This window comes from Pagrus pagrus, assembly GCF_965226575.1.
Source record: "Pagrus pagrus genome assembly, chromosome: 12".
NCBI classification, from domain to species: Eukaryota; Metazoa; Chordata; class Actinopteri; order Spariformes; family Sparidae; genus Pagrus; species Pagrus pagrus.
In genome coordinates this window covers 15,578,249-15,602,657 of record NC_140196.1, presented here as the reverse complement: position 1 = coordinate 15,602,657, position 24,409 = coordinate 15,578,249, and the positions used below count along the sequence as shown (strand labels likewise).

Sequence of the window (24,409 nt, the reverse complement as noted above, 5' to 3'; positions counted from 1 at the left end):
CACCGTCGCTTTTATTTGATGAATGTCTGTTTTGCATTGAGCCTGCTTTTTGATTTATTGCAGGCCCTTTGCCCAGCACTTTGTAGCACAAGCCATTTTCTCCTTGCTCTGCAGCTCGACAACGCCAATAATCACTCTCCAATAAATTCAAATGGAAGTGGCACTCTGGTATGTCTCTTCTACCCCGTGTAATACATATCAGTGTAATACATATCACCTTTCATTCCCAGATTGATTTGCAGCTGAAAAGATTGGTGGCCCCCCAGAGGTGATTGTAAATCCCTACTTCAGTAGCAATTTATGGAGGTGCCTGAGTTTTGTTAAATGTTCACTCAACCAGACTAAATGCCAATCGACATTGTATCATATGGGTGAAACCAATATGCGACGGTCTTTGCATTCTGACGAGAGGCGAGTTGGAGCCTGTCAGAAGCCTGGTGCATTGAGTCTCACCCTCGTGCGTCATGGATTACATCACAATGCGTCATATAGACTTCTGTGTCACATGTTGTAAATGTCTGCATACATTTCATGTGGCTGTAGTAGTATACGTAATCACTGAATTAACTACCTGATGAATTTCTTTGAGTCATCCACACTGACACTTCACTCATGTGATTTTATTGCACGAGGCATTTAATTGTAGGTCAGCATAATCGGTGCTCCTTACTTTCTATTGCTCAACTTGAGGAAGTGCTCTTGTCTGCTGTAGGTGTCTTTCGATCTCTCAATCTTCTGCGTTAACAATTAACTCTGTGGAATCAGCTGGTAAACAAAACTGCTGTAAAACTTGATAGGTCACAGGACATTACCCTTTGTTAGGTGAATTTCAATGCAGGGCCTTGTTGCAGTCCTGTAAAAAAGACATGCACCATCAAGTTCATGGATAGAGTGAGGTTTTCAGAGTTGGAGGGAAAACCTAATTTTGTTACTTTACACTTTCATTTTACGATACGGGCGGCTTCGGCTCGCAGTAATTCTCTAGGGTCCGTGCTGTGTGTTCACTGCTGAGGTAAAAAAGGAGCACAGACTTGTGAGGGTGAGCCTTCTAGGGCATGGAAAACTAATCAGGGGCCAAAACAGTGCTGTCGAAATGCAGCTTGTAACTGTGTTTATGGAGCCGTTGCAGGCTGCGCCAACACAAACCTCTCCGGTCTGGGTTTATCACCTCCAGAGACGGCCATGATTAGCTCCCCACACTGCTAGCCATATATCTCAGCTGTCCCGCCTCCCCGCGGTCAGGATGACCCATTAAACAGAGATGGAGAAAGAGAGAGAACATGAGTAGGAGGGATGGAAACGATGGAGAGCAGAGATGCTACCTGTAGTTAGTGTAATAGTAGTGTTTACTCAGCCTCTACGCTGTCTCTGCGCAGCTGTGTGTCTCACATTGTCTGTTTGTAGACTACCAATTCTGTATGGGTGGCCACTCCCTTGCCACACACACACTGGGGGTAATAACTTGAATGACAGGCACCTGATGTGGGTGGCAAACAAGCAAACAGGATAGGTGTGTATTTTGTGTTAGGTTCCCCTCCCTGCTGAACTCAGCTCAAAGGCTCTTTTGTCCTCCACAGTTTACCGTTGGAAATGTTCACATCCCATTGTTCCCTTGTTAATTACTTCACTAAACCTCTTAGCTGTCTGCCTATAATACCGCATATATACAGTATATGTCACGCTCTGCATTAACTGAGAACTCCCAAGACACTCAAGACTCCAAAGCTTCTTTCTAGAAGAGTGACTGTTCGATCAGGGCTAAGGTCATTTCAACTTCAGTATCACTTTAATGACCTTCTGTTCTCTTTCACAATTTCTTTGTGTCGAGATAAAATGTTGCCACCAGAGATTCTTATATCTATATAAGATACATGATCTTGACATCTTGGCAAATTGGACACAGGACCGAAAGCTGCACATAAATTGTCTTCAGCCTGGTTGCAGACCTCTGAGTCACCACCTACATGTCAAAGTTCTGGCCTCTAATGAATGTCTGTGTCTAAACATTAGCGATTCAGCCCAGGAAGCTTGAAGCTTGAATTTATTAAACACAGCTTTTCCTTTGTTTCTTCAATTAGTGTCCATGTTCTAAGTGATAACGAGGTGGTGGGAAGTGAAGAATCTTGGACTTTGTCTATTACTTTCTTATATCAGGATGCCTCATCACTGTTATCTGCTAATTGTGTTTGCATAGACACAATAAAAATTCTGTTCTCCATAAACTTTTATACTGTGTTAATGGCACACTGGCTATCGAAGCCTCATTTCTTGTCAGACAGAACTGACTGGTAATTAAAGCCCGTCTAAATTTTGTTAGCTAGAATTTTACACATTACAATTTTTAAAAATATGTAAAACTTTGGTATATGTTGCAGCATACTTGCACTGAAGCACTGTATTATTGTAGATAATCCATCCTAGCTGTAAAACAATTAGGCTCCTGAATTCATCCTGGCTAATTACATGATTATTAATTAGGATCTGAATTTGTGGTGAAATAATCTGGATGATCATTTTCACCATAATTATGCACTGCTAACTCTTTCTCTCTCATCCCCACTTTCCTCACTCACTCACCAGGCTTCAGAATTAAATCATTACCAAGACAGAAGGATTCACGTACAATCTCACAAGGGCACACATCCACCCCTACATGTTCTTACTGTTTTTCCCTCGCTCTCCCACATAGTTGCAAACAATGTTTTCCTGTGTGCTGAGCCACATGCTCAGATTTTGGATTACACGACACCATTTCCACATAGGTGCCCTGCCCTTCTCTCAGCAGCACTACCTCCACAGCACAAATGCACAAAGTGGCAGGTGATTGTCCCTTAGTATTTGTGTGCAGCTGGGAGGCACCGGGCTGCACAGGGATAAATAAGTAGCTATATAAATAAAGAATAAACCTCGCTCTAGGAATTTGTCTCATTGAAGATGAAAAGCATCTGCCTCTCTCTGGCATCTGCTGTAAAAGATATCCCTCCACCGCCAAGGGTTTGGAGCACGGCGAGTAGCCAGCTCTATCAGCCTCACTCACTCTCTACCCACCGACATGAACCAACGTAACGCTGGCGTACATAAAAATGAGTGTCAAAACAAATTTGTCAGCCAACAAACTTGATGTGACTTACACTCATTTTGCAAAGCTAACTTAGGGTATTAACTTGAAATAAAAATGGGGCCTTAATGTCTTTCATTCTGGTAGCAGAGTGGGGGTGTGATCCAGTTCTTTGGCACACTGAGCAGCGTATTTGTGTATCTTTTTCTTCTTCTGCACTTCTGCAGCTTAAGACAACAACAATGAGCAGCTGTCTCATTACCAGTGAAGGTGAAGACACAAGGGGATTTTTTTTTCCCCCAGAGGTTTATAAATTAATTTAACCGTATTTCTCAAGATTCTCCATGCCAGGAGGAGTGTTATAAAGTTTGATACGATATCAGCTTGAACTTTCACTGATGATAGATGATTTTGGCTACAACCTGTGTTTAAAAAATTCCTTAGATATAAGGGTGTTTTGCATCAGAAATTTGATTAGTAGACATGAAAACCTCGAGGCACATTCCGTAAGTGACAAATAGTGATGAAGAGCTAGCCATCAACGAAACCTGTCTGCAAACATGCCCAGGTGAGGCACCAGCACTGTGACTCACAAATACCATTCCTTCACATCATTTTACTCAGCCGTGCCCGTCTTTTCCTTTGCCAAGAGAGCTGTCGAAAGAGGTTAAAGTAGAGCTCAGATGAAGAAAGGAAACTCTTGAAATTTTGCTTTGCTAAGATCTCTGCCTGGCAGAGTGTTTCCCTTGGTCTTGTTTCACAAAGAGTGTGGTCAAAGAGGTGCCCAGTGTGTGCGTTTTTTTCCGTGTTTCCACACATTGAAATAGCCACATGAGTAATGGGCTGCTCAACACCTCCACAGGCTTAAGAATGGAAAGGGTTTTTTTCCACAAGATACTGGAGGCATTGTGTTCCTGACACTCTAACTTATTTAGCTCAACTGAATAGACTAAAGCTGACCGGCCACCCAGCAAGCCTCAAGATATTCTACATTGTGAGAGCCTCTCTTTCTCTTTTCACAAATATCAGCAATCAGTATTGTTCAGTCGCCACTATAAACTCAGCAGTGAGACTGAACAGACGAGCTGAGAAAGTTTTCAATTCAATTCCAATAGGCCTCTTCTAGAAGCTTTGAACAGAATCATTGTCAGGGAGCCCTTGAAGACAGAAGAAGGGTTACTTTAAAACTTATAAAACTTTTCTCATTTTTGTTCATTTTTCTAAGTTCCTCTGGAGATACTGCTTTCATTTTAAGGGAGATATCTATCCTTACCATATTGTGGTCTGGTTTACAGCGTTATGATTACTCATCACAAATGGCCATGGGCAAGAGGGATAAGAAATTTAGTTAGCTTAGTTTATGGGGATACACAGTTCCTTTGTTCATAATAGCATTAGACATCGAAACTGCAGGCTATAACAAACTTAAGGTCATATATCTAAATCTTATCAGTCGGCTTAGTCATTTCCTACACAAAATCTAATTCCTAAAAGGACAGAGAATCAGTGCTTGTGCAGTTTAATTTGAGGGACAGCCTTTGTCTTTGCGTCTCCACCCACTATTTAAGAGGATGGAGCAATGCTTTCCGTTTTATAGCTTGGTTAATTATGGTTAATTTGTGGTACACCTGCTGCTGCTTTGTTGACCAACTACGTCCCCCTTGGGATGTTGTTGTATGTTAAATGTTTATGTATGCATACATGTTGTCATATTATGAGATCACTGCACTTTGTGTGATTTGAACCCATCTGGAAGACACAGTTTCAATTTCTTAATGGGTAACATTAAGTGGGCGGAGGTCCTTAGGGAGTCCTGTTTAGGAGGTCCTTTGGGTTTTTTACTGATCCCCATTGTGAGGGGAGAAGCTGAGGAGCTTAATCCTGCGTCCTGACCTCCCCTTTGTTCTTGCTATTTCTTCCCATGATTTCTCTGTAGCAATGTACCGCATTTGTTCCAGAACTCCTCTGCTGATGTAGTTTGCGTGTTACATTCGCTTCACTTGTACTTTCCTCTGCCCCGGGCAGGATTTTGTTGTGGGTATTGGGTGCTTTGTTGATCGCAACCAAAGATCTCCAGCGTTGTGTGCTGTTGTATTCTTACAAGTATACAAAATTTCCATCTCCTTTGGTTCTGTCTCATGTTTAATATTTCTGCTTTACTGTGTTATTATGCTCATTCAAATATATGCAAATATGGCAAGTTTGAATACTAATGTTCCTGTACTTCTGTTCTGTGTGTGTTTTCTCTCCCAGGTGTTAGTCTTTGATCCTGTCAGAGTGGGACGTGTCTAGCAGGGGACTGAGGAGGGAGCAGTGCCAACTTGGAACATGGTGCCTAATATTCACCTGGCAGTGCCCCTCCTGCCCAGAGGGGCGTTGCTGTTCTTGCTTCTAGTCAGCTGCATGGTGTTCTCCTCTATGGCAGACAGTAAGTGACCTCATTCACCTGTGAAGTCCTGCAATGATGTGATAATACATTAGGCTTAGTTAATACATTAAGCTTCAAGTTAAACAGCAAGTTCTTTGAAGTAATATCAGGTGCCTTACCTCATCTACTGATCATCTGAACAAATGTAGCCCCTTTGAACATGTTCTCCTGGTTTAATGTGTGGATATTCACAGAGAACAAGCTCTAATGCTGTGCATTACAGAGCTTAATTTAAAATAGAATATAGGTTCAATTTACATTTGGTGTCTTAGGTGGATAACAGAAAACATAAATAGCAACTAGCCTGATCCACATCCCAAAGTATAGAGAGCTTTTGCTTCTGCATTAAAAATAAGTACACTGCATGCAGCGATGCTCCATCGGCCTCTGTGACCGGCTGTCAATCTGGATGACGGTTTTGGCTGGAAGACGCAACTCGAAAAAGATGTGTCACCGTTGCTGCGCTTTGGATCTCAGGGGCAGCCAAGAGGCACTGCCCTGTCGAGGACGGGGTCAGGGACAGAATTAATTCAACACATGACCTCACCTATAGTGCTGTCATAAGGGTCACTGTAATTCAATTATACCCCGACCCCTCCCATTCCCCCACCCGCCCACGCCAACTGCCCAGTCCTTTCAGACATGGGTCTAGTAGGATTTGTTTTTCTGTACCCTTTGTCTTGACTCATTCAGCCCTGTGTGATCATCTTTGTCTCTTGCGGTGTGTCCAGAGTTTTGCACAGTGTCAGTGTGATCTTGACCTTGCAGAAAAGTTTTGCACTCCTATCTTTTTTCTTGTGGTCTGGCAAGACTGTCTTTGCTGTCTGCCTGTAATGTGATCCGGCCAAATCAAACCTTGACTGGAGCAGTGATACTTTAATGATGTGCCCCACTGCACTAAATCCATTGCCAAACCTAGAACAGTGGCATGAGTTTTAGTTAAGTCCAAAACTATTGCGATATGCTATGATGTCTAGTCCCTCCAGTGCATTCTGATATGAAATAAAAAACTCTGAATACTGATAATTACTTAAGAATCCAAACAAAGTATGACTTTCTAATGATCAATTGTCTAAAGTAAAATAATTAGATAACTGCAAGACAACTCTTAGTCTATGAATAATTGACATGGGGCTTTAAAAGGCAAATAAGATCTGTTATGCCAGTAACATTTATTTATTGGTAGTGCACCATGTTTAATGTCATGTTACGATTTGTATGCTCTGCTATGCCTGCATTTTAATTGCCATCAAGGGGATGACAAAATTAATTCAATTGCATATGCTTTTTAGAGATCATCAATTTTCAAAGGTAATGTCAGGGGCATTGAAGGTGCCGGGATATTATTTGATGTGCAGTCTGTCAGATGCCCAGTACAGCCCACAGTTTGGATGGGGCCTTGATTATCACTGTGCTGCCTTATGTGCTGTTTTGTGCAAATAGCTACATGTAAAAGTAAATATTAAACTAGCAATAGACAATGTTTTTTGCTTTAACATACACTTAAAGGAATAGTTCACTCTAGAATGAAATTCAGTCATTATCGACTCACCCTCATGCTGATGAGAAGTCTGATGTGGTTTCTTATTCCTCAAAGTACATATGGAGACCCGCAGGGGTACCATCCTGCAGCAAAAATCCATGTCACGAGCGTCAATGGTGCCCGAGACGAAAAGGTCCATAAAACTACACAAAAACTTTGTAATATTCCTCCATACTGCTCGTCCGCTGCAATCCAAGTGGCCTGAATTGGCGACATCCAGAGTTTACTCGAAACAACGTCATTTAGTACATTTTTCTAGTCTAAACAGTCACTGTCACTTTGAGGAATAAGAAACTACATGGGACTTCTCATCAGCATGAGGGTGAGTCGATAATGACTGAATTTTGTTCTGGAGTGAACTATTCCTTTAAGTGAATGTTGATTGCCAAATTTAATGGCAGTAGAATAATAACACCACTGGTGTTTAGATTGTTTCCCTATAAACCATGCTTTCACCATGCAATTTTGCCTGCCACCAGGCACAAAATCTCCTGTCATGATTGTATCTACAGTATTTGGGTCATACAATCTCCATTTGCCATTTTTCAATTCAACACAAGTTATTTAAAGATTCACACACACACACACACACACACACACACACACACACACACACACACACACACACACACACACACACACAGCTAGACACGGCTATAGCCAGCTTGTGTTTCACTGTGTTCAATCACTGAACAATGGGTTAATGTGGACAAAGTCTTTTGTAAATCAAGTTTTCTTGTCTTCTTATTCCTTGCCTCTCTGTGTCCATGAGAGCAAGATTGCCTTGGTATCTAATTTTGGTAATCATATCATTTACGGATAAAAACACAGCGCCAAGCATTTTAATTAACAGACAAAGATACTCTGCTGTGGTCAAGCTGGTACAAGTGTTTAATTCAAGATACACCCAAACACTGACACATGAATAAGGAACTTGAGAAAAGATGGAATATCAGTTTCAAAGAAAGATGAAACAAAAAATAGCTTATAGATAAGCCTTGTTCTGCTCCGAGGTTAAGTTATGGTTGTAGTTTAATGTAAGCACACATGGAAAAAGGCCCAGACCTGCTATTACCCAGACTGTAAAGCAAACAGACATAGAATTAAAATAAGACAGTTGGGGGGCAAAAATAACACCTACCACTAATGGCAGGGTTGTGTGCAGTTGATGCCTGTAATTTGTATGCAACTTAGTTATGTGAACTTGATAGTTCTGGTTTGGATTTCCTGTATTACAGGGCAGACACCAGACAGATATTATGGGCGGGTGCCTGGCAAGTTTCTGATGACATGGGTTCAGTCTGGTGTCCTTGTCTCCCCCTTGAAAATGTTCAGCTGACATGCAAGCAGTGTTCGGCCTTTCTCTTGAGGCCGGGCAATGTATGAGTTTTACACTGTTATTGTGATATAAGATTGTCTTAGATTTTGGATATCGTAATATCGTGACACGCATTTTCCTGGATTTAAAGGCTGCATTACAGTTAAAAGATGTAATTTTCTGAACTTGTCAGACTGTCCCACTTGTTCTAGTACTTGACTTTGTGATTACATCCACATTACCAAGGATTATTTATGAACAATTTCATTGAGTAAACTTTTGTGAAAGTAACAATAGTCATCTGTTGCAATGTTGCGATATTTATAGTTAACTATTTGTTAAAAAAACCTTCTGATATTGAATTTTTTTGCCCAGTTCAGGCGTTTATGAAGTGCTTCTGATATTTCAAAATGTCAAGATATATGTGGTGTATCAGGCTATAGCCTAAAAATATCTCGATGTTTTTATCCATATCCATATTGCCCAGCCCTACTTCTCTTTACATAAAAACTTTTTGTTTACAGTGCATTGTTGGCTTGTTTAGGATGGCCACATTCCCAAGGTTGTTGTCATACTGTTTGTTTGGTGTGATACTTATGATGGTACAATTCATCATTATTTAGACACACAAATAAGTACAAGAAATCCTCCACCAACACTAACAGTGTTATAGCCCTGTGACATCATCCATCTTATACCGTCATTGACTAGGCACACAATACAGTGTGATTACTCTGAGTGCTGATCGCAGACGTCCCATCGATCCCTTGGGAGCTCAGCCTAATCAACCAGCTCCCTATACAGCCTCCTTGTACACAATAGGCCACTGGCCCACAAGGTCAGCCTCAAAGTCACACATACCCAGCACTTAAATATAATGGTTATCTTTTTGTAGCGCTGTCATTGTGAGTTATTTCATTGGCTTTAATAAGCTTTTGATGTATGTGTCTCCTCTCGTGCCTCTCATGTTATAATCTTAGGTGGATTTTCATGTGTCGCGCGGCAAGACCGCCGAGGCCTTTGTGCCCGCGCCTGCTCTTTTCACTCCCAGTGGCAGAAGGATTACAATGGCACCATAATTAGCTTAATAAGCTAAATGTGACACAAACCAATGTCTCATGCCACAACCTTTTAGTGTCTTATTTGTGTTCCCTTACATACCACTAATAGATTCATTGTAGTTTGTCAGCTCTATTAAAAAATTCTAAGCCATTGTGTTTCTTTGTTGCCAATGGCTAGACTACTGAGAGGTTTCCCACAGGGCTGCTATGCTACATAAACCCTTGGCTTCAGACAAAAAAATATCCCCAAATAGGCGGTGATCTAGCATATTTTACCAGAATTTTGAGATGAAAAACGGTTTGAAATTAACCTGTAAAACAAGCTCCATAGATTGATTTGGCAGTTTCTCCAATGGACTGATGTGATGGAAGTGCCAAAGTGGTTTTGAGAGGGGTGGCCAGACGGGGGGCTGAGGGGCTGGAAATTGGATTGTATTTTTAAGTGTCCATATGGTCACCCAGCTCAAAAACTGACAGGGATAGAAATTGATTCTTTTTTAATTAAAAGTAACCATATCCACCTTGGAGAGCCACTTGGAGAGTAATGCAGTTAGCACACAGCTGTGGTCCACACACATCATACAGACAGGCACAGTGAGAGAGAGTCTGAGGTGGAGGGAGAACTAAACAGTAGAAAATGCGCTCTGAAAAAATGCAATATACGTGAGAAAAACATCTGCAAGATAAAGTATTGGAGAAATGCAATTTAGAGGTTGTGGCAATACGATGGGAAGTTGTTTTCATAAGCCAGTGCAGCAATGTCAGAATGGAGGGAGGGTAGGGTCATCGGAGGTTAATGATGTGAGATTAATAGTTTAATTAGGGAGCTCAATAGCAGGGCCAGAGGCAGTCACCCAAACCCGCTGCTGTGTCCCGGATTCGGCAATGCCACAGGATGACAAGAACCGCCAGTGTCCTTCCAGAAAAGGGCAGACGGAGAGAGACATTTTAATTCTGTTTTCATAGCAATGGCTTTATTGAAAACTGAACACTTCTATTCCTCCCTGTTCCTTCTTACTTGCTGCTTATTACATTCTCACTTAATCTTAGGCCACTTTGATTGAAAATAATTACGCTGATGCTGAAGAGTTGATGTGGATTTAATTTGTGTTGAGCAATATTATATGGGAATTATTCGAAGTATTAAAGGAAGCTCATACAGCTTTTTTGTCACATCCTCCTAATCAATGATCAGACTCTGAGATTGGAGAAATTCAAGATAGCAGGCTTTAAATAGGACAGAATCAAGTAGCTCACAGGCATTTTGCCACACACCTGTGTATTGTTTACTTTTGGAGCATCCTCCAAGGTGCATTTAAAGGCATTTAACTCATCCCAAACAGCCTGTGGACATGGAGCAGCATAAAACATGGCTGGATCTCAAGTGGGAACTATTTCATGGGTAAATGGTCACCTTAGCTTTTCAAAGATGCTAAATCAGGAGGGAAGCGAAAAAGAGCCTGTAAGCACATGTAAAGCCAGAATCTCTTTGTTGTTCCACGTCCCTACAGTAACATAATTTAATTTCTCCCTCAATTTTGGCTAGTGGAGAGTCAAATTACTTAAGACCTCAGGGCCGTGTGGGTGAGACGATGAGAACAATGGTAGGAGCTCTTTGAGGTCTCTGAGGAGGGCTAATCTAGGGGAAGCAAATTAATGAGGTTAGTGGGGTCGCAAGGGGGTGCGTGGTGATGGATGATGAAGCCAACCCCAAAATGGAATCTCTGAAGAAGCAAGAAGCCATCACGGCAGCAGAGCCACCAACCCAACTCCTCCTGGGATCACTTAACACACTTAACATTTTCCCCACACTGGTCTATTAATGTTAGGGTCTGAGCCAAGGTGACCATTGGACTTTACCCAGCAGCATTAACAAAGCCCTCCATCAGTTGCCCAAATCTCTTTTTGTATTCTCAGAGCAAATTCACAGAGTAGTTTGTATTTCCATTACAAAGGTGCCATGCTGTATACTTTATTACATATTCAAGCTGCATTCAAAATGTTCTATTCCCTCCTCGCACTTTGTTTTGCATGCGTGTGTCCCCGGGTTGACACTCTTCTACCCACCCACACATGCCTTTAAATGCAGCAGTCAGTCGTCCTTCACAGCTTCAGAATGGAAAAACACTTAGTTTCATGACAGCGCAAATGAGAACATTTCATCAAGTGAACTAAATGAACATCGGAGGTGATGTAGCCCCAGGGTTATGCAGATGAGCTGTGCAGTTCAGCCGACACATTAGCAGGCTTGTCTTGTTGGCAAGAGCCGCATACTTCACAAAGAGGCTGTTCATTTGAATCATTGAGTTTGCATTTTACATTTGCATTGTCCATACTGTGTGAGAAGCCATATATCAGTTGTTTTCAAATAATGATATGGTGACTCCCCAACCAGCAAGAACTGATGGGTGTTAGCAGTGAGAAGTGGAAACTGTAAAACATTAGCCTGGCATCGTCAGACTATTTCACAAATGCCTAATAGTCTTGTCCCTCTCAGTTCATTTTTGATTTCCAACAGGCACAGACCAGAATGCTTCTGGACGTAGTTGGATTGGCCTCCAACTAATCAGAGCAATGAAATGTGTGATGCAGCGCTGAGTGACACAGTTCTTGGCCCGATCACAAACATTCTCAAATTACAGCTAAACTTTACACTAAAATGGGTTTCTGAAAAGATTATTTGCAGTGGAGTCTGACTGATATATCAGTTGGCTGATATTATTACTCCCTAATATCGGTATTGGAATCGGCCCCAAATATCAAGTATACGTCACGCTTTACTATGCTGTAACAGAATGTTATATTTAATCAGCAATACCTAGTTTGACATTTTTATGAGCCTGTTGAGTTGCTGGACGGACCAGAGAGACCCTCCAACAAATCAGAGAAGCAAAACATTTGATGTGTGACTTTTCAAATCTGGACCAGTGACAGTCATCATATAAATCCTACCCCATATTAGATAAACAGTTGTGATTGGCCAGACACATTTTATTTGCACTGGAACAAGTCTCAAATATCTGTCTGAACGGGAGGGGGGCCAAATATATCAGTCAGAGCAAATAGAACATGATCTCGGCAGATTCGTCTGGTTCCCAGGCTGGTTAAACTTCTAATTTTCATTAAAAGAGCATTAAGTTTTATATTTTTCCTCGTGCAACAGAAGTAGATTTATGTTAAGAAAGTATAGCAAAGAAATCATAGTGAAACGCCTACCTTTATCTAATGTCTGTTAAAACTTTCCCTTAAGGAAGCAGGTGGGTTGAAAGAAGCCACAATAGTGAGTCATCTTTGACTGGATTCAGTTTGGGCGCCAGTTGAAATACCACAGGTAATATAAAACCTCAGACTCAAAATCGTGTGATACCCGGAACACCCACATCCTCACAATCAAAAACTACACAATGAAGCGTTTATCCTCGCATGTTTTTAAACAGTTGTTTTTAAATGCCCACTCGAGGCATTGGTCACCAAAGCACATTGTGTGTGTGGGTTTCTTTTTTCCCCAAATGTCATTTATTGACTGACAGACAAGAAGAGAGAAAGAGAGAACAGGCTTGAGAGATGCCTCCCTCCTTCATAATAGGCTCGAGAAGATGAAAGCCATTACATTAATGTTGCTCACACTGGGAAGAGAGAAGTGAAGGGTAATTGCACTTAGAGTTCTTGTTCTTCTCTGCTTTCTTGAATAATTCACTGAGGGCTGGAAGGCCTGATTGAAAGCCTGTCTTCGTGGTCCATGAGGGCATTGAAAGTTTGATGTTTTTCTTTTTCTTTTTCTCTTCTATAGGTTTAGACGTTTTGCCTTAAGTACACTATCCCAGTGATGATGAATCACATTGCTCGTGTGATTTCACAGAAGTTCTGATAAAGCTTATAAAGCTCCATCAATCTTCGACCACTACACTATCATTCTCACAAAAGTTTCTGTGTTATCAGGAGTCAATGCAGTGTGAACTGACTGTCAATGAGAGGGAGTGGATAGTGCAACCAAACAAGACCATACAGCAAAAGCCTGTTGAGACATGTGAAGAAATAAGCTCACTCCGCCTATGTAGGTCCTAGTTGTGTTTGAAACCAGGATCTCTTTAGTCTAAGGTGACAAAACTAGACACTGAACCTTTGTGGTACAAAAAGTTCAGGCTAAAGATATTTATGCTCATTTAAATGAGCTTAAAACATCCACAATGTGTCTCATTTACCTTGCTAAGTATCTGTTTAGCCAGTTCACAGTTAGGGGCATACATGATGTGGTGTGATCGACTCAGCAAGAACAAGTGGAGTGAACTAAATGTGACAAAATGGAAATTAAAATTTTAAAACCACATGATAAAAATAAATCATGTTGACCTGAAATACATCCACCATGGGGAGATGATGATGACAAAACTGTGCTTGAGTCATGTGCTCTATTCATGCGCCATTTGAAAAAAAGAAAAACACAATGCTAAAATGCTATAAAAGAGAGGTGTAGATAGCAAACATTATGTTTATTGGTATAAACAAACAGCCTGAAGTGCAGTTGACTTTATCGGGGTAAATAACTTACATTGGAGGCAGCTTTATATGGAATTAATTGCAAACAAGTTGCCTGCTAATGGCCCGAAAAGGCCTTAATGGAAGTGTTCCATTAAAACAACCAGTGCTGATGCCATCAGACAAATTTCCACTAAGTGTTGCCTCATGAAAATGATAACTTGCTAATCCATTATTAATAAGAATTAATGGTTTTCTCTCTGCCTTGTGTGTATCGATCCCTGATACTCTACACCACAGAGTAGCTCTCATTGGGCACTCTGGCAGGCTTGGGAATACACTAATTGTTAGCCACACAAGTGCCATTTACACGACTCTCCCTGCTGTCTCTGCATTTATTACAAGCTTTGCTCTGAGGACCCTGAACACTATAGCAGCTTAGGAAACATACATCACAGTAACACTGCTTTGAGTGGGTTAGAACAGGGGAAAACTGTATATGAATGAATAATTTAGTACACCGCTTTCTATATTATCCTGTCTTTTAAAGACTTTTACTGTTAACTGTACATTGACGGGTGTTCCCGACACTTTGAAATCTGTCTAGTGAAAAATAAAACACCTGTAGCAATACCGGACTTGGGGAACCCCCTGTACCTTTCATCTCTCTAATGACCTCAGACCACACAAATACTGCTGCAGGCATTAGGTTAACTGAGAGAAGCTGTTTAATCCCCCACACACAGAGCAATCAGCAGCCTCCAGGCTCCCTCTGTACTGTCTCAACCAGGGATCTATGCAGATTTGTCAATAGCCTCCCCTCAAATTTCAAGTCCACAGGGTGATGCATCCTTTAAGGAGAATACACCTGGTTTGTGTACACACTACAGCGTAAATAGCAAATATCAAGAATATTACTGATAACTACTCCTAGATTAAGTCTTTGAACATTCAACATTAAAAGTGTTTGCATTAATTTCCCTAACAACCCTATCATTTTTCAGGTTGTCTGTGAGGATATGTGAAAGCAAATAAGAAACACCTTGTTAGTCCCACAAAATAAGACATGTAAAATTTAGGGTTTCCACTTGTTTGTGTTGTTTAGCTTAGATAACTCATGTATTCATTACTCGTTAATTGTAACATGAAAGCCCTTTTGCTCCGCTAGCAACAAATGTGTTTGCTTTTTTTTCACACACCATGCTGGTGTTTGTGTACAGCAACACTGTTTTGCATGTAGATCACTTTTTGATCTTTCCTGTGCATTAATTTGCTAATTATAACCAGTAGATTGAACGATTGACTTGTTGTTCAGATGTGCGTTCGCTTTGATTTTGGTAACCCACTTTTTGTGTTTACATGATAGCATCAGTAATTAGAGCAATGCATCAATCTGGTTAGCGCGAGTAAACTAAAGGTGGGATATGAGGCATTCACGAGTCGATACCTTCAACCCTGAAATTCTGGCACCTCGCAGCCTGTACTGGGCCTGACAGTTGTGGCAGTTTGAAGAGCGCATGGGTTAAAGCTGTGTGTGTCAAGATAGGAGTTTTGAATGTGATGTATCAAAGCTTAGAAGAAGTGCAGCTCAAAGCTTGCAGTCACTGGCTGAGTGAAGGATTTGCATAGGTAGGCTTATGTGTTTTCCACCTCGTCCTTGCCATTGTTTTCATGTGACAAGTGTCTGACAGCCACGAAAATGGGACACAGGCAGAGTGTGGATTTTGTCTCTTTAAGAAAAGAACTGACAAACCCAACAGTTTGATATCCTCACCAGCCAGTGGTGGCACCATGATGGAGGAACTCAGCAGAGTCTTAGTCCAAAAATAAATGCTTCTGCCCTTTCGTTGGAGTGTGTTAGGACCACTATTAACTGTCGAGATTTTGTGATTTAATGCTTGGTGAGATCTGGATTAGTGATGGACAGCTCAGAATTTGCCATAGTTTCGCCTCTGAGTCATAGGTTAACTATCGAGATTCAGGAGAAGCTTGTTTAAGAGGATTAGTACAGGAAGAGCTCAGTGAGGGCCAGTTTACTCTTTTTTTCCACTTATCCCGAAAAATCCTTATGATTTCTAAGATCCAGTAGTTCCTCACTTGATGTTTGCGGCAATACATGAGCTTACATCCTTTAATTTGAAGCATGTGCAGGGAACTCTTTAATGCTGCCTGATCCTCCATCTTAACCACAAAGTGAAAAGCCCCTCACATCAGCTTCAACAGAACTGCTGTGGACAGATGTTCGTAGGAACTCTTGGAAGTCAAAATTGAGATAATCAGGTCTTGAGGATTCCAACTCACCACCCATGCATGCACAAATGCATTCTCAGACGCTCTTAAGAGCTTATCAGGTTTGAATCATTAGCACAGCACCCTGCTGCTGCCTGCATGTGTGTCACAGCTACATTCTGACGCTATAGAAGAGGATTTATCAGTGTGCTGTTGCAGTCTAAATCTTGTCCGTAGGAGTGCCAGGACGAAAATATCATTCAAATGTCAGGTGGGTTTAGGTACTATGAAGGGGTCACAGGTCACAGATGGATGGATGGATGGATGTGTTTGGATTACTGCGTATTGCCAACTGCACACATTACTGCCTACTCACACACTACACTGCACCACAGTGCACTTCAGTCTATCAGTTATGTAAAGCACCGGGGATTTGTTTGTCATTGTCATCTTATCATGATTGTTTTTTAAACAAAGGAGCATGTTAGCTTTAATCTCTTTTGCTAATTTGACAGTTATTTGACAGAGAACTACTCCAAGAAAAACAGGTCATAAAATTCTTCATTACAAGAATAAATGATCTCAACTTGATTTCTGCATTTTACTTTTTAATGTCCTGAAGAGATGCTATCTTTGAGTGCATTCCTATCTTGAGTGTACGGAGCTGTTTTTGGTATTACCTTCTGTCTGACTGCACTTTTGTTATCTGTATGGTCATCTCAAAGATATAGTATGTAACATCTCTGCATCAAAACACAACTAGATCTTTGTTGTATATTTTGTCGACTGTGCACTCACGTTATCCCAAATGTTTCCAACATTGTTTAAGCTAGGGGTCAACAGATATGTATTTTACAGGGCCGATACTGATTATTAGTAGTAGACCAATAACCAATAATTGGGTGTAACCAATCAGATAGTGTTGTGGGCTGGAAATTAAGTGAGACCACAGAGTGATGACTACATTTGATCAGCAATTGGAATCCACAAAGAACGCCGATACTGACAATCAGAAAACTGCCCCAAATATCTGCCAGGCCAATAATTGGTCTACCCCTAGTTCAAACCCAGAAACATCTGTAACTTTTCTCAGGGTATCAGAACGTTTCATGCGGTCACCTGCCGTTATAACTTCTGTGACAGAGTCAGAGGGTGAGGAAGGCAGTCGTCGAGGGACTAATGGGACTAAACATTACGTGAATAAAACCTTGTCCATTAGCATTTGTGCCTGAGTCACACAGTCAGTTTTCCATCTGCAATGGTGGTTGTTTAACAATGAAGACAACAAGCCCCATAACCCCACACTACTTACATCTTCTGTTTTGTTTTGATTGAGAGACCCCTAGCAGCAGAAATTACATACTTTGCATTTAAAGAATGCATTTCAATTCGCCATAGATTATCCTACATGGATAGTATGCTTTTCTTCAGGAGCTACAGCAAACATCTCATATTTCAGCTAGTACCTCTGTCCCGCCATCTAGCTGCGTTTGTGTGTGTAACCACCTCACATCAAAGTATTATGTGTGTTCGCACATGTCACAGCCTGTATGCCCGCAGAATCTCTTTTGTTGTATACTGCTCTATCGCTTGTAGAAAGCCCCTATGCACAGTTGTCCTCAAGCAAGGACAGACAGCACCACCTCTCTTTCTCTCCAGCCAAGTGAGGGCAGAGGTTGAGAATGTGCTCACTAAAGGCCCTATCTATATCAGAGAGAGGTACAGTGCTATGCTAACTAGATGCTGACCCCCACCCACGACACCTTCTTCCACCAGTGTTATATTAGAAGACATAAAAAAGAAAAGAATGGTGGCAGCCATTGCTGGATTTTCCCCAGCGTGTGCTCAGAGAGGAAAGGCTGCCGTCTCCTCTGTGTACACAGCATAATGATTCACCCCTTTGTGCGTGTCTCCACGGTTTCGGTGTTCCCCACCTCCCTCTTTAATGACTCTGGAGATGAAACACGAGCTGAACGGAGCTGGTAATAACTACGTGGTGTCACATTGTTGAAGCCAGACTCGTATTATGCACGTCTGATGCTGTAAATAAAGCATCGAGCATGGCGGCTATAGCGTGCAGCCAAGGTGCGCTCATTGTAGAATCATGTCAACTTAGATGGGCTGGCGCTGAAACACACACTTCATTGTCCTAGGTATAATGATGTTGGGTGTGGTACTCGGTAAAAACACCCTGAAGGCAAACATGGGAATTACGTTTGTATGTGTTCTCCATGGTAGTCCCCTGTGTTGCCGTAAACACACATTATCTAAGAAGTCAAAGAGAGGTTACAGGATCCCAACATAATTGCAGCCGTGTTCGGGTTTTAGGACGTGCCATTCAGTTTTGATACCTGTAAGCCAAAAATGGATGTTTGGGTGCTATATAACCTGATAAATTCCCCACGTGTCTAATTTACCAGCATCTCACTCTTCTTTCTTTGTGATTTTTGTAGAGTTGGATTTGATCTGCTTAACACGTTTTTTCCATTGAGTTTAATGCAGCCCCTCATGTTCAATAGCTAGAACTGCAACTTCATTGTCTGTGGGCGACAAACTTTGCTCTGTTTCAAACTGTGTGTCAAAGCAGGGGTGAGAAATTCAACATGATACAGTGACAGGCAGGCACACAAAGACTGAATGTTTCTCCCATGACTGAGCTGCAGGTGTGGACAGCAACAATACCAATGTGTGTTTTTCTCATTGTTGCTTTTGTGTGGAGAAAGTGATACCCATAGATAAGTACGTTTTACATGCCGATGTGACTGGCACTAACATCACCTTCATCCCTCCCCCTCCCCTCTGCTCTCCGTTGCCTCTTTCCCTCCCGCTTCTTATCACTTTCCATCTCCCTCTGCCCCTTTTGCTCCGACTCTCTCAGGCTTGCCAAGTTTCGTCAAATCCCCAGAGGACCAGACAGGCATCTCAGGGGGGGTTGCATCGTTTGTGTGCCAGGCCACCGGGGAGCCCAAACCCAGAATCACCTGGATGAAGAAAGGCAAGAAAGTCAGCTCCCAGCGCTTTGAGGTGAGCACTCATGCGTGACTCTCAGATCTCTGAAACATTCACATACACACCCACGTGTACACACATAAATACAGACAGGCACAAACACAACACGTGACAAAACATTACAGGCGTGGGCCTTAGTCTGCCTCTAACCGTCTCTCATTAACACAGATACATCCGCACTCACTGGGTTCACACTCGGCACACACATACACACAGCACACACAATCAATTGCCCTGTTATTGAGCATCACACAAACTCTTCTTTTTTCCAAGCGAGACCAGACAGGCTTCCCTTCTCTTTAATCTCCTTCCATCTTGATTTATATAGTCCTCTTCATCTCTTTCACTCTTTTCACACCCTCATCCTTCCCCTTCTGTTGCTCAGCTCCACCATCTCTGGCCACACATCCCCTTGATGTATTACTTGATTTATTTTCCCTCCCTCTTTTTGAACTCATATGAACAGAAGGAAGTACCTAAGGTGGGAACTCACACTGTGTCTGACCAGTATTTTCTCTGTAACATAATGTAGCTAAGGCAGCCAGGGGTGCTATTGGGTAATACTTCTGGTTGGTCTTACTTTATATGATCCTTGTTGTGGTTCTGCTGTGAATCACAGTGTTTTTGGATATGATTTCATAATAAAATTAAGTCAAAACATGATGGTTGTTTCTCACTTGTTTTTAAGTTAAACCTTGAGCTAGATTTTTAGTGAGTATAACAGTCTCATATCCTACTTCTGAAAAGTCAGATTTTTGTAGCATGACATGAAAATAGGCTGAAGAAACTAGTAGAACCTCAGATCAGAAACACAAGAGCCAAGCAATGTGTAATCTGCAAGTCTAAGTGAATGTTATTTATGTGTTGCAATAAAGTGATATCTTTGGAAAAGAAAAGGAGGCCCCTAAAAATAACATTCCTGGCCTTTTGCTTTGCTCCGGCTCTCCCAGGTGATTGAGTTTGATGATGGCTCGGGCTCCGTACTGCGGATCCAGCCACTGCGCACACACAGAGACGAAGCCATTTACGAGTGCACAGCCACCAACAGTGCTGGCGAGATCAACACTAGTGCCAAGCTAACAGTGCTTGAAGGTAAGATAAGTCTTTTTTTTTTTTCACTCGGTTTCTTTCTCCATCTTGCTTTACTCTTTCTTTCTTTAACCCCTCCACCTCCTTTTCCTTCTGCTGCTGCTGGGTTTTAAAGCTTTTATTCCGATACATCCAAAAGCAAATATGGGTGTTTGACTTAATAATTCATACATAAACATCTGCAAAATCTAGAGGATTCCTGGTATTGGCGGTGTCATGGCGGGGTAGATTTATCTTAATGTCAACTCCACAAGGCGGGAAAGAAAAATGCAAGGAATGCGTTTTTAAATAAGATACCATACAGTTCAGCAATTCAGCAAATATATGACCTGGCACACAGTACTGTTCCAGGCAAGATTTAGCATTTATTGGCTGTAAAGCTGTATTTACGTTGTCTCTTTCTTCTATTAATGAGTCAGTCGGGGTCCTCCGCCACAACAAACCATCCCATAATCATCGAAAAAGCCTTATCATGAATAATACAAGTTAATGATTCCCTGCTTATCCAGAGAACTGAAAGAAAATTTCTGTATGTGAACATATGAACAATTTTTCCACATGTAGTGCTACCCTCTGTGCCTTCAGGCTAGTTTGACCTCCATGGACCTTCTCTCTCCTTCTTGCACACAGAGTTAATGTATGTGATTTATCTGGACAGGGGTTCTGCACCTCTCCCTGCTCAGCCTTCCATATCACTGCGCTGCGAGCATGAAGTTCTTCCTTAGCTGATTGTAATTTTGTCATGTGGGTGCTCGTCGTCGCAGGAGTTGATTTCATTAGAAACTTTCAAGAAAAAAAGCTCCAGAGCTGGCCAGCGGGAGGATTAGGGCCGTCCGTAGCCATTACACTGGCATTAAAGCAGATCCCCTCTCATTCAAATACAGCCTTTCCATCCCCCGTTCGAATCCCATCTTTCTTACACCCACCCTTCCTTTTTTTCTCTGCACGCTCATTTGATGATATCATCGGCTGGGCTTGTGTAATCTTCCCGAAGGGACTTTTCTCCTGCTCAAAGAAAGGTTTTCTTTCTACCCCTCCTTTGCACTATATCGTGAAGAATGCTGTTGCCTGCACTAACAAACAGCACTAACATGACATGAAGCGCACATGAATGAGTTGAGATTAATAACAGTCTTAGTGTTGGAGGGCAAAATAGGAGACAGAGTGTGGATTTTCTCAGTTAGTGGACTGGAAGGACGGACAACAGTCTTACTCAACACTGAGCAACTGTTCTCACCAGCAGACGTGCTTTGCATGAAGTCGTCTTCTCTCCTTGATCCTGTGCTCGGTGTTGTAGCTGCTAAGCCCAGAGTCAAGTACCATGCAGACACCAACCACATGATGGATGCTTTTATCTGTAGGGCTTTGCTAGCACACACTCAGTGCATACATTTAAAGCATGGAATGGGAACCAGGCCTTTAACCATGCCAGTCTTACCAACACTGTGTCGACATACAATCTTTAAAGTCACAGTGAAATCATGATGTACACATTTGCAAAGCTAGAGTAAGCAATGTTGTTTACAAAAGGAATATTCAGGAATAGTTTTATGAAAGGGTTGGTTGTGTTCATGTTTCCGCAAAGTCAACACCTGAGTCTTCACCTCTAGCCAGAGACAAACCCCTTTAAGCTCACTGTTTTGTCTGACAAACCAAAACAATGTGGGTTCATTAAAAAAAATGTGGACAGCTGCACTCAGCCCACACACTCAAGCAAGCCTGTACTATGCTACCTGTCCATAGTGAGATGGCAGACAGCCAAAGTAAACGAGTGGCTGGTGAGGTCGCAGTCTTTGTTGAACATTTAGCAGGACGAAGAGAGACAGATATTTATCTCCAAACTAGTTTAATAGAATGCTGCCAAGTTGTTTTATATTTCCTGAAAGTGAACGGCCTCTGCCAACACTGACGTAGCTGACATAACAGGCTTGAGCCTGTCTTTGAGTCTATCTGCTTATTCAAAAATATCTTATTACAGATTTAACTGTAATCTCAATTATTGGAAGTTTTGATGTTTATCTGACGTATAATTTTTTATGCAATCTAGATGACTCATTGATTTGATTCATTAGCATACACCAAATTGCAAACCAAGGAATGTCATAAATTGTTTTGCTCCTTAATTAAGTGGGTTGCGTTTTGTAAAGTTTTTGATAACCTTTAAACTAGTCCATCAGCGGTTTTCTTATTTTATCTCAGGAAGACTCACAAGTGTTGCTGCAATCACAGAGGCCAGTGGAGAACAGACCAACACATCATATTTAATCAAAATAGCTTCTTTATTCTGCTCATCCAAAAACCCGGAGGATGTGCCTGATAACTTAGAGCCAGTTCATACATTCACACAGTCATGCATATTCCTTGACACATGCAGACACACACTCTCACAAAGTAATGTTGTCAGCTCCACTCTATTTTTAGACTATTGTTTGTAGCCTAGCGATACATCAAGTTCATATCAGCAGCACCACACAAGAAAACACTGGGGCAGCACCAAACAGACGGAGACTAATGATCCTCCTCCCTAATGGGGCGGTGGTAGCCTGAAGGTTTGAGAAGTTGGTGTCACATCACAATGTTGCTTTTTCAAATCAAATAATAAAATCTTCGAAAAGTTAGAAGGAACTTGCTAAACTTCTGTAAACTTATTTCATTGTGGTACCCTTGAGCAAGGCACTAAAACCAGTATAGCTCCTTAGAGACCAATAGTAAAGGGACTGTGGCCGTCCGGGGTAGCTCTCCACATGTGAATGTGCAAAGAGAAATTAAGCTGAGCATTGCATAAAATCCTGTCACGTCTCAGTCGACCTTCCCTGAATGAATCAAGGTTGAAAAAATGACTTCATAAACAAAAAACTTCCTGTTTTTGCACTCCAAAAGAAAAGCCTCACAGTCCCTGTGTGACTTTAAGTACATGTGACTTTGCATTCGCATGAAGTTGTCATAATACGTTGAGCACTCCTATCCAGTGAGGCAGTGAGAATGGTGAAGTCATTATACCACTAAGTCGATCTGGATTATAGGTTTTAGCAGAGCAAAGGAAGGTCGAGCTTTAATTATGATTATTTCATATACTGGCTCTTTATTTTGTTATGCCAATCCTGCAAAATATGGATTATGACAGCCATATTGGTGCAGCTTTACACGTGCCTTCAGTGTCCTCAAAAGAAGGCTGTAGTATGTAAATAAGAAATACCAAGGTTCAGAAGTGCACTATAGCAGCTGGATCACTTGCTTGTGATTGATAAATCAATGGGCCCATGTTAATTTTGTATCAGCATTGCTACCTTATTATGTAGCATCAGGGGACTTAAGAATTTCCTTCAAGGGACTGACAGCAGAATGACACAAAGGACAAAATAGTGATTGATGTAATTATTTTTCACACACTAAGTTGACTTCACTGACAGTTACTTCACTTTCTGAGTTAATGTGGCTGGGTCACAGCTCGTCAAATGTTGCCAAATACAGTGTTAAAGATTCCGGTTGTATATAAATAAATATGCATGCCATACTAGACTTGTTCCCAGTGTTCTGTCCACAGTGGATGTTGTGTCTGGCGTTGACAAATGGTCCCTGTCTTCTTCTTGACCTGGGAAGATGATCGTAGTTGTGAATGTACAGTTTAGTCTGTCGCTCACCTGTGGCAAGTCGCAAAGGCATGTTATCACACCAAAGCTGAATCGGGCTTTAGCACTTTTGCAGTCATGAGTCTTGAGACACTCTGTAATTCTGTCACGCTGTAACAGCCCTGCTCTTTGTTCGTGGCAGTTCTCACGCCCCCACCCCGAGAGGTCACACCGTTGAGACTTACATACGGGCCCAAAGTCAGCTCAGCCATTTCTCATTGTGTGTGTGTGTGTGTGTGTGTGTGTGTGTGTGTGTGTGTGTGTGTGTGTGTGTGTGTGTGTGTGTGTGTGTGTGTGTGTGTGTGTGTGTGTGTGTGTGTGTGTGTGTGTGTGTGTGTGCGAGTGAGAGAGGGACACACACTGATACAGCGGCAGAATAATAAGAACAGAGTTGTGTTTCTTTATTGCTGTCATAAGTCAAAATCTGATGATCCTTGGCTGTTGTCATCCTTTTCTCGCTCAGATGTTTTGAATAATGGTCTACATGCAAAATTACTTTTCAGATGTTCAATCCTGCTCAGACTGTGTATGTGTGTGTGTGTGTTTGTAAGAGAGAGAGAGTCAGTCAG

General features: G+C 41.7%; 1 protein-coding gene across 13 annotated transcripts in view; it reads left to right on the top strand.

Moving 5' to 3' along the window:
* ptprfb (protein tyrosine phosphatase receptor type Fb) overlaps positions 1-24,409 on the top strand; it is a 169,702-nt gene that overhangs the window by 53,515 nt on the left and 91,778 nt on the right. For all 13 annotated transcript variants that reach the window (XM_084369366.1, XM_084369362.1, XM_084369363.1 and 10 more), the window contains exons 2-4: positions 5,312-5,486; positions 18,992-19,137; positions 20,073-20,214. In XM_084369366.1, the coding sequence (XP_084225492.1) occupies positions 5,387-5,486; positions 18,992-19,137; positions 20,073-20,214 (388 nt within the window). In that variant the 5' untranslated portion in view covers positions 5,312-5,386. The remainder of the gene's footprint in view (positions 1-5,311; positions 5,487-18,991; positions 19,138-20,072; positions 20,215-24,409) is intronic.